Source organism: Diadema setosum, chromosome 7 (genome assembly GCF_964275005.1).
Source record: "Diadema setosum chromosome 7, eeDiaSeto1, whole genome shotgun sequence".
Classification (NCBI taxonomy): Eukaryota; Metazoa; Echinodermata; class Echinoidea; order Diadematoida; family Diadematidae; genus Diadema; species Diadema setosum.
In genome coordinates this window covers 7,138,160-7,150,192 of record NC_092691.1, presented here as the reverse complement: position 1 = coordinate 7,150,192, position 12,033 = coordinate 7,138,160, and the positions used below count along the sequence as shown (strand labels likewise).

General features: G+C 36.7%; 1 protein-coding gene across 1 annotated transcript in view; it reads left to right on the top strand.

The window, feature by feature from the left end:
- Window positions 1-790: 790 nt before the first annotated feature.
- LOC140230334 (repulsive guidance molecule A-like) overlaps window positions 791-12,033 on the top strand; it is a 139,846-nt gene continuing 128,603 nt past the window's right edge. Inside the window, exon 1 of the mRNA XM_072310485.1 lies at window positions 791-911. Within this exon, the coding sequence (XP_072166586.1) occupies window positions 901-911 (11 nt within the window). The 5' untranslated portion in view covers window positions 791-900. The remainder of the gene's footprint in view (window positions 912-12,033) is intronic.

The following is a 12,033-nucleotide window of genomic DNA, read 5'->3' as shown; positions in this document are numbered from 1 at the left end:
TAACTTTTGCATCGATTGCCCGATTTTCCTCAAACTTTCACTGATGTGTTCTACCAATGTTGCTGCTTTCACTCAATCCACATTGCTCTTTGGGTTTGCATTCCCTTAAGCATGATTTTATGCAATTTACTCTCTTGGTGACTATGAACATTCACAAAGTACAATGTATAATGTCTGCTAGTGAAATGCGGGGGGGGGGGGGGGGGGGATGGTTGATCCAAAAAAAAAAAAATGACAGCGAAGGTGTTAAGTAGAAGCACCTCTGCTTTAAAAAAAAAAAAAAAAAAAAAAAAAAGTTGGCATGCACCTGTAACAGTGATGGCCCATGCTTCTTCTCAAATAGAACCAAACGTTTGTAAATATACACTGCAGAAACATCTAACAATCAATCTCCTTCAAAAAGTTGATACTTTCTTAAGTCGTCCCATACATCATTGTCAAAGTTCCCATCCCTTCTTGTCAATCAAATCTTTATCACCAAGATTTCGTGTACCTCTCTTATCTCTAATCCAACACCCACTCCAGAAGAAGTTTTATAAAAAAAAAAAAAAAAATAGAGAGAAAAACTTGGCCATGAAAGCTTATATTTGTTTCTCTCTAATTCTTCACCAATGCTTGCCAAGAATTCGTGTGAAGACCTCTCAAAGGGTTGGGTAACACAATGGGTTCGTCGGATTTTGTGTGTCACTAAACTCCTGCCTTTTTTTTTAACCTTTTTTTATCATTGATCTTCCCGATCTTGCAGGTTGACCCAAATATCTGCCTATCAAGTTGACCTGGTGGAGTGGATCGTCTCACTTTCTTTAGAGGGGGGAGCATGGTGTGACACTGGGAGGGGCTGAAGAACTTGGCTGCAAGTATTGTGCAAGTTGCTGTGCTTTGCACCATGTTTCTGTTGCCATGACGATGAGGTAAGCATGCAAATTAGAAGAGTCAACATGGGGGGGGGGGGGATGGGCAAGATTGTGGTGATTGGACAGTGTTGCAAGGCATGTGTGGTTATAGGGACGCCAGAAATCCATTTTAGCAGCAGAAATCCATTTTAGCTCATCCAAAAAGAAGAGAATAAAACATGGAACAATCGCCATAATCACCACCTGACAAATTATTGATTGCACCTGAGAGCAATTGATGTAACGTAACATTGACATTTGGCTTCATGATATTTGACAATGATCCCTTCTTTTGGTTTGGCTTTTATTTGATTTATTTTTGCATTCAAATCAATACAAATATCAAAGACACAAAAACAAAGATTTGAGTAGAGGTAATGCAACAAAGAAATGAAGAATTAGATCAGAAATTAGATCAGAAAGTTTTTTCCAAAAGTTTTCCTTTGACTATGTAAATATTAATGTACCTATCACATGCATGTAATGATTTATGTAGGCCTATATCAGGGACAAGTTCAATAATGTATGTATGTATATATATATATAGTGTGTATGTATATATATATATATATATATATATATATATATATATATATATATATATATATATATGGTACTTTGTTTATTATGAGGATGACTCTTAGCAATGTGTCAAAGATATTATGTACTTTATGCAAATTTGTTGGGTATCAATGGTCCATATCTTTTTTCATGAAGCTGTTCCATTCTGCTGTATGTAGAATGGATTCTAGCTAAGAGGGAGCTTGGATACCATTCGGTATGCAAGATTGATAAATTGACGGATTGGATTCCGTAACGCATCCTAAAACACCCACACAATGTTTGTATGTGCGTGTGTTTGTGTGTTGGCAGCCACAGAGTTGGACAGCGAAAGAAACTTGCACCCTTGCATTTGAATTCCCTACTCCTAGTGCATCTAGGTATTGTGGGGTGTGTTTGAACCTCGTGAAGATGTGTGCAAAAAGGCCACGGCAGGCAGCTGAATTCGGGAGCGAAGAGCTCTCCGTTTTTCCGTCCATCACTGTTTGTTGAGCATGCTCTGTGTGCCCATCTCATATGGGAATATTAGCCCGGCCCCAGCGTGTCGCTCACACGGCTGAGACGGTCAATATTTGAGGACATGAACGTGCATTTGGAAAATATAAGAAAGAAAAGAGAAAGAGAAGGAAGGAGAGATTCACTGATGGAAATGAGTGAGAGGAACCGAAATGAACGAGAAAGGAGCAGAGGCAGGGAAACAACTGGGGTGGGGGTGGGGGAGAGAAAAACTTTCAGAAGAGGCTGTAAAATGTTGCGTGAGACCGCAAATTAAAAATTGTGGGGTAGGCAAATACAGTTGGTCTTTGTGCACATCATGAGCGGCAAACAGGGTCCAAACTGAGGCAGATTCACCCCAACAAAGGTTGGCTAGATCTCTCTTGAGACTTGCCCACAAGGAAAGCCTTTTTAGGTATGTTTAAAAAAGAAAGAAAGAAAGAAGTGATTGCCGATCACAGTACCTTGCAAGACAATATGAACATTTTTGCTTGCACCATTCCAGATTGAACTTTTTTTAATTCTGGGTGCTAATATGTTTTCCAGTCCAGGCAATTAGTTTAAGCTTTCTTGAATAAAGTTTTGATCCCTGGAAATAGCCGTTTCTCATCTATGGAGATTGGAGGGTCAATATTTGTAGGCAAATATGTGGCACAACTTTGATAAAAGGCCGATCTATGTGAGAAAGGTGCCATTTACGCTCAACCAGGAAGTACAAACAGTCATAGCTGAATGCATTTTCAACTTGAACATTTCATTTCTAACCAGCTATCCCAGTAATGGAAGTCCTTTTTATGGTATATAAGATACGTAATGACGTTGCCCTGTGTTAACTCATAGACTTGAGTTTTCTCCACTCCTCTGCTTCAACCCCATCTCTCCGTTCTTCCTCTGACTCTGCCGCTATCATATGATCTTCGTACTGTGCCAATTATAGTGATAAACAATTTTCTGTTATTACTCCATATCTTTGGAACAAATTCCCCTTTTATATTCAAAATGCTTAAAGCATAGACCAGTGATAAACTGATATTACCACAGCACATAGAATCTTAGAAACTGCGTCAGTTTTACATAATACTTTCTCCAAAAACACAACTCTGGTACCGTTTACACATGCTTCCAAATTGCTAGCTCTCATCAGGTTCTCATAATTTTCGACTTTGGGATCTTCTTTTTATGCCAAAGCTTCACACATAATGATCAGTTTAAATTTCTGTAGATCGATGTAAATAAGCACTGAATTAATCAGTGTTTTGGTAGTAGCCGTGATAAAAAAAAAAATTAAAAATAATAATGGGCTTACATAGGCCTCCCACTGGTACACGGGCAGGTTTCAAACCTATGACCTTCCAATCAGGAGGTCATAGGTTCAAATCTTGCCTGAGTATATATGCCCATGATTTCTTATCATGGCTACTACCAAAACACTGATTAATTCAGTGCTTACTTATGTCAATGTAGGGCAGTTTGTCAATCAGCTGCAAATGGTCAGTCGTGTGAGCATTTGCTAGTCACCCATACATCTAAATTCAATTTATGTGGCTCCAGATCAAGCTTAGAGAGTGAAATGTCCTGTCAGTCATAAGTTTAATGGCCAATTTTGCACCATCTGATAATACTCCTGATATTCAGATGACTGCCAAAAGTGTACAATGATTTTTTACTACAATCACTGGCATATAAGACAAGATGATAAAATCAAGGGAAATGTATCCAAACAAAAAAATAAGCGACATGTTCTGTAGAGTGTGGTGCAAAAATTCTGTCAATAATTTCTTCTTTATGTTTTTAAGATATTTTGTTCCTCACACATATCTAATTTTTTTTTTGCAGTTTTTTTAGCGCATCTAAGTTGTATAAACTACATCAACATGAGAGTCATAATTTTTGTGTTTTACATGGTATTGAATTCCTAGATATTCATATTATATTTCTTTCTCCTTTAAAGTCATTGATATTTTTTACTTTACGATTCGCAGGTGATGGACGTGTCTATCGTGATATGTCATTTGCCAAAACTTGTTCACATGAGAGGGATTTTGGTTTTCCTTTCGTTATCGTCTTAATGAAGTTTTTATCTCAGTTGAATGAATGAAGCATTTGAGAAATAGTGAGTGATGAAGGCTGCATATCGCTTTCAGATTACAGAAAGGAACGCTGATACCAGTGCCAACAATATCAGAATCGCTGCTCAGCGTCCGACAATATTGTCTTTTCGTTTTCATACAGAGATTCACTTTCACATTCATAAACGCGCTTCGCATCATGATTGGCAGCCTCGTGAGTTGTCCGTGAGAAATATTAGTCGGGAAAACGATTGCCGTGAAATGGAGGAAGAGTTTGCATATATCAGGTGATCAGAAGAGCATCTCGTGATTGTCATGTTTTTGCTCCAGGCATCAACTTTGAAATTAAACTCCCAAGGGAGAGAAGTAACTGTCAAATAACACTTACCAGCTGTATTTGCCAAAGTCTAATCAGAATCGTCATTTTCTCCGCCCCGTCCGTAACAGGCCTGGGATTGCTTCAGATTTCACTTTCTACTTTTGATATGAAGTGTAAATTGACTTTCCATCCATCAACCGCCCCATTTTTAATCAAATACGGGATGTAAGACCAACATACACGTCAGGCATTGTGTAATCAGAGAGGTGTCAGGAAGAGATCTTAAATCTTGACAGAAATTACATTTGTGAGAAGTTTTGACAAACAGAAGCATAAAGAAGTGATTATAAAACTTAATTAGACTGAGTAACTCTTTATAATTGTAAACAAGGCATAGCAAGTCTAATGCAAGACACTGGACTTGATAAGGTTACACTTTATCAAATTAAAGATTTGATGTTTTGCCCATTCAGTGTTTGACACTGAAAATGCAATGTACATGTTTTGTTTATCTTCAAACATTGAAAAAGCATGCCTTTAATTTGCTAATCATGTATTTGCTATACATTAGTATCAATTATACCACACAAGAACTGATCATAGTAATAACAGGAATTTGTCACAGTCGTATCTGTCAAAATGATGAACACAGTTTAAATTTGGACAAGCAATGTACACAATTGCTTTCAGCAAGGATTACTCAAATTTAGTGCTATTTTTGATATTTCATCCCTGCCAAAAATTCACATCACTTTATCATTTTTGATAAGTGATATCTAAAGAAATGACATGTGAGTTAATAATCTCTGCACATTACTTTATCTGTAAAGCGAAATTTGTTGTAGTTGTTTTCATGTCTCTGCCACAAAGTGGCACTGGAGGCGTTATGTTTTCATGTGTCCATCTCTCTGTTCATCTGTTTGTCTGTCCATAATTGATTTTGTTGGTGACATAACTTCAACTGTTAGTTGCTTTGTGTTATGCTGAACAAAAAATGACTTAGATTGAAAGTTTTTATCAATATCTGTTCTTTTCCTGTATCCAAACTGTATTTTCATCTAAATTACATTTTCCAAAGTATTAGTGCTCTTGTTTGCTATCAATAAAACTTCTTCAGTACATTGATACAATGTAGGCCTACAGGTATTGCCTGACATTGATTCTCTTTGAAGTTTTGGGTCATGAGGTCAAAGATCAACGATGAAAGGTCAGGTTGAAATGGTAAAATTATACTATTTTACGCTGCAGTTACACTATAGTTTCTCCGTATCCAGGAAATGATTAAATGTGTACACCAGGCCTGGTGTACACTTAGCAGTGTAGTTAAAATTGGTACATTGTATGCACAAGTTTGTACATGTGGGGTCCTTCATAATACCACACAGTAATTGATGATTGTGTAGAGAAAATTTGGGGCCATTTGGAGTCAAAGGTCAAGTAAAAATGCAAAAAAAAACACCCATTTTCCATATTTTGAAAGTGGCTCAATGTCATGAAAGTCATGAAAATTGTTGTATAATTACTAGATGATGATTCTTTGCCAATCGTGACTTTGTCGTCTCACATTGGCAATAATGGCAGAGACGTCCCACTTGCCATAGCAACATTTCTAGTTTACTTTGTTAAAATCTGCATAATTGTCCCAAATGAGATGTAAATGATACTTTCACTTTATTTTCACCCTAAAACTAAAGATTTGACCGAATTTTTGTTAATGATGTCCTGTATTTGCCACTTTTTGTTCTTTTCCATGGGTTCCCCTATTAAATGAATAAAAGGAATTTACAGTAACTCTAATATCAAGCACTGTGGCAATAGTTTTCTATACTAGAAACTGAGTGAGCAGTTGCTATGATGCATGAAGTGACATAATCCCTTATACAATGTATGTCCTCACGAAGCATGACAGTTGTGTACACATCCAATGCTGCTTTTATGAAGTATTTCTTGTCACTATCTGAACATCTAAAAATGATGATAGAAAAAAAAAATCATGATTAGAAGTTGTCTTGTGTTCTTACACATACAGATTCCATGAAATCTTAGCATGTACATTCTCACAGGAAATCTTTGTAGACAAGGTACGGATGTGATACCAGTACAAGGGGACATTTCACCCAGCAAGAAGCAATGATGGATAGGGTGTCATGACGGATCTCGTCTAGATTTTATTGTACATGTCGCACCAGATTATGGGTGGGCGTGTGCTCTTTATTGATGCATCAATTTCAGTCGAGCAACGTGTGAAAATATTCGGGGGAAATTGGAAGATTTCCAACCACCCAACGAGAACATGTCAAACAGCAAAACTGCAGCACCTCCCCGCGAGTCGCGCGACTTCCTCCTCTTGAGTAATAACTCTGATCACCCGATGCTACCAGAATCCTCTGTTACCACGACGATGATGATGGAGGAAAGTCAACATCATCTCTAGATGAGCAGCAGGAGCGGAGTGCATCTCGCGAGATGTCACCGGGCTGTCATCTGTAATAACGCATTTCTGTGTTGCGCAGCTAACCAAATTTGTTGTCTCTCTATCACCACGGTGATACCACTACTGATTGTGCGGCAGAGGGGCCATCAGTTTTATCACCGCGCAGTGATTGGTCCATGTAGGATGAGGGAGGTGCCTGGGAATTGGAATAACTTTCCCCCCTGCCCACCAATGAATAAAGCAAGAGAGCTGCCACCAATGAATATAGAAAGAGATCTGCAAGACAAAGTAAAACAGAGATGATTGGAATAGAAACAAATTATTGTCATACAATGTGACTTTCTACCGAAGTATTGTGTTTTCATAATTTTGCAGTAATCATGTCCTCGATAAGGTCAACTAAGTACAAATAAATGGATTTTTAGGTTCTGAAGCTCTTATAGATGGGTGTTCATAGCATGTTGCTGGTGTATTGGCCAATATACTTCATGGATGTCAGGAGAGAATTTGTATTGAGACCTCAACCAAGCTAAAAGGGAGATTCATGATCAGCTGACAAAGAATGTGCTCGAATGTAGCAAGGCATTTTCTCAGAGTTGACAACAGGAACAGAAGAAATTGCATAGTCTTTGAGCATGAGCATAGTTCACAGTAAAGGATATGTTAAAGGGACTGTACAATACTGGTTGAGGTGAGGATTCAGGTACATGATATTTTTTGGATGAGATAATTAAAAACCTCTTTTGAAATATGAAAGAGCATGTAATTTCAAGAAGGATTCAACGTTTATTTGATGAAAATTGTCCTTGAAATGGCTGAGATATCCAAAAAAGCGATCCTAATGAAATTGACAGGCCATGTCTTTTATTAGGATCTCTTTGTTTTTCGTTGTTTTTAGATATTTCAGACATTTCAAAACCGATTTTCATCAAATAAACTTTTGATTCCCCTCAGAATCGTATGCTCATTAACATTTCACAGAGTGGTTTCTAAATATCTCACAAAACATTACAAGCTGAATCCTCACCTCAACCAGTACTGTACAGTCCCTTTAATTCAAACATTTTAGCAGCTTCTCTGCAAACAACTTTTCATTATCAAAACTATGCTATTAGGGCTTTGATAATTAAAGCAAGATGATAGTTTGATAAAAAAGATTCATGTTTGATTCAAGAGTGCATTTCTCTTTTTTCTAGTCAGGCAATTTACCCCTCTGTGCAGTTGTGAATGCCATTGCATTTTCTGGTGTAATGTCCTGCTAGTAATCCGCACCTTTTTTTCATCAGCTACCAGCATTCTAGTGCAATTAGCATCTGTCAAGGGCTTGTTAAACGAGAGCCAGGTAGCCTTGTGACAGGGGTATGGAAAGGCACTCAGTCTGGAACTTGGTCCCATGACCCCCTAATTAGTACACTTTTACCCCTCATGTCCACACGTGCAGTGATCAAACTGGTATTGCAGTCAAAAACAAAGCAAAACAAAACCAGAACAATACAATACAACAAAAAATAAATCAATACAAGCATTTCTGCCAGTTGGGTCCCTCACACCAATGAGGGGTGACGATTGACTTCTAAAAGGTGACACTACTTATCCCATTAAAGATTCTGTTTGTGCAGATGTTGTCTGACAAATTTGGGACATTTGTCTTTTTCTCATTATTGAGCACTGCTGGCTTTGTGTCCCTGGCATCAGTTTGGCGCACAAAGATAACTCACGCCGATGTTGTTTTTGTTGTTCAACATTTGGCGAACATAGCAGAGTTTTTTCTGCGCTGCTGTTCGGTTTGTGACTGCAGGTACAACTGCGATTTGTGCAATTACCTCGTTAGAGAGTGAATGATGTGTGATGAATGCTAGCAGAGAGGTGATGACTTAGAATGAGCTATTAGAGACCAGGGCTTTTGGGGAAAATAGTGAGGTGTGTAAAAGCTCCCTCTCTTCAGAATGGTATTGTGGGTAGGGAATATACAATGACATTGAAATCAGTGTCCACTTTTAAGGACTGAATCAGTCAGATTTTAAAAAATACAAGTAATATAGCAGCTAAGCAAGTGTCTTGATTGTTTTGAAATGTATTTTTTGTTTTTGTTTTCTGTTGTTGTTTTTTCGGGAAGGGGGGGGGGGGGTCATATTGCATGCCTGCATGAAGGAGAGATATATGTACATACAGGCCACAATAGAAAGTCAGCTTTTGTGATTTAATGATTTAACATTTCAGTATCTTGTTTATTTTTTTTAATTCCTCATCAGTGAAAAACATTAATTTGTTTTATATGTCGAACTTTTAAATTGTAGGCAAGATTAAAATGTAGTTCTCACAAGAAAACAGGTTTTTTTTTTTAATTCATGTTGACTTAATGAAGTCAAATCATTCAGGAAAAAGAAAGGGGTATGGAAATCTTAGAAGTCATTCATTTGATGAATGTTAGGACTTATTACTTGCTGAAGCCTATTACCATACACAGAAAATGTTTTGATCACTGCTATAATGTTCAAAAGACAGACACTGTACAATTGGAAACTTTTGCATGATTATTCTTTGAATGCTGTAGATTTCATTAAACTTTATTTGTTCATAATCTAGAATAAGTAGGACACTTTTGTATATATCAATATCCCCCTCTATATTTTTGTGTTTTATTTTTGTCCAAATTTAATTGAACAAAGAAATCTTGAAAATTTCAGTACACTGAAATATTTTGTGTTTACACTACTGCCTTTAACATCTATCAGTCTTCCCTGAAAAAGCTTACCTTTTTTTGTTGGGGGGGGGGGGGACAAACTTTGGTTATAAGGCATAGACACATAAATGCTGGGCTTGGGAATAAGAAATTATTAAACTCAGAACTCTATTCAAAGTTGTTTTGTATGAAGAAAAGCCTTTAATATGCCACACAGGGACATGTCTATGGGTGTATGCCTTCAATGCACTATATGCACTGCATTCACTTGTCGATATATCCATACATGGCACATATTCTTTTCGTCATACACAACAAAAATAGTATTCATAGTCATTGCAATGAGGTTTATGATACTCTACCAAATGCTTCTTTTTCTGTGAAAAAAAAAATCAGTTATATCACAATATTTCAAAGTTGTTTTTTTTTTCTTTGTTATCTATAATGCACAGAAATATGCAAATATTTTAAAAAGATTTATGTGATATCTTGTGGAAATGTATTTTCTTTGCTAAGTGCACTGGTACTTAAATCATTTCTATGACTATTAATCAAATGTGCACAAGTTTCACACACATACCTATGGACAGGAAAGTGATGTAGTGTTCGGTGGGTTAAAGGGACATTCCAGACAATTTATATGATTCTATATTATTATATAGTACATACATTGATAGTGCCATGTAGACATTTGTGGAATTTATTGTGGTCCTTGAGCAGACAAACCAATACTCTGAAAAACCCAAACACTGAACAAGGATGATGACATAGGAGGCTCAACTTGCGAAAATTTCATGCTGCGAATGAGGCCGTTGGCTCCCATTCGCAAAAATTTCATGCCGTGAAAATATCATGTTTTACAGTATTTCAGAAATGTAGCAGTGTAATTCCATTACAATACCACTTGTTCAACAAGTTCACAGGTGTATAATGTATGCATGCTTTCTTCATTTGTTCTGCTTTCTTGAGCCCCCACTCATGCATTCTTGTGTGAGGCTGCCATGTCATCATCTTTGTTCACTGTGATTTGTTATACATTTTGAAAACATTCTTATTCCTAATCCCAATCACTACAAATTCTGTAACTCTCTACCCAGTATAAGGTATGTATAACCAATTTATAAATGTTTGAATGTAAAAGTCTGAAAATCATCCTGAGGTCTCCTTTAAAGGTACTGTTTACCTTTGGGAGCAGTGATTTTAAAGATTTTAAAGATATCACATTTGGTGCAAATGAGTAGGTCTGTTGTATTACAAAACATCCTACCAAATAAATTCTCGCAGTAAAGCCTAAAATATAAGGAGATATCAGTATTTTTCTCAATAAACCATAATTGTAGATGGTTAAGTCTGAAAACATTTTCATTATAACTATTGTTCACATTTTGTGTATTTAACAATACTTAACATTGATTACACAGATTCAAATTTTTACAGTGGTTGTTTCTATCCCTAAACTCACATTTTAAAGCACTGATGCTGTTTGGGTTTTTTCATCTGCAAATGGTAAATTATGCCTTTAAGGCTATAAGAGAAAGGAAGGTATTACTGAGAAGTCAAAGGAGAAATGAATATTCCATGTCAATGACTTACTGGGAGCAGACTGATTAATGTGCCTACTTTACACCCGGAGGCACATCTGGTTCCACCAGATGTTTTGGGTAGGAACTCTGGTGTGTGATCACAGTTATCTGTGTGGTTAATTTTTAATAACATCCGACCTATGGACCGCCACCAGACCTTCCGCTACTGGTAGGTGATGCCGTGAATAAGTTTATATCCAATTTGACCTGTGAGACAGTTTTTGCTTCACCATCTTTTCTTTCCACTAATGGCATCTTTTAAATGTAAACTCATTAGGGTACTGCACTTCTATCATTAAAAAAAAGACTTTGATTTGTACGCATCATTAATTGTTATTTTGTGCAGTGTTGAAAGTTTGAAATGAAAGTGCATAAGGAGAACTAAATGTGGCAGCCTGGTTCAAAACCCACAAAAAGTAGGCCAAAAGGAATTTTCTTTTTTCTTCATATGTTAAAAGAGTAAGCTCTGAGCTTTGAAATGATACATAACTTCATGTTAAAATTGGACCATTCTAATCTATTTAAAAGGTGACTGAAATAAGAGAGAGGTAGGAGGTGCAGGTTCATAGAAAAGGGAGAAAAAAATTCTATCATAAAAGGATTTAAAGATTAGGGTCACTCAGGTGTGCTGTGCACAAGTTTCAATAAAAATCACAGTGAAGCAGTGTCTGTCCAAAGAAATATGGGGGGAAAATTGCTAATATCTTGATTTGGGCTTTGTTTTAAGCACATAAAATTTTGACAGAAGATACAGAAGAGATTACTCTACTGGGTAAGACAACTTTAAAAATTTGATTTGATCGACCCAAATTACTATTTTGGTCCATTATTGAGAATCCTAATCTGTGACTTTTTGTGGGTTTTGAGCTGGATGGTCACAGATGTGCAAAACTTAAATAAGTCTAAATTAATTTTGCCACTGAAATTCAAACAGTCCTTAGTCCATGAAAGGATCTAAATTTGGAATTTCACGACATGAACAGCAAACAATATTCA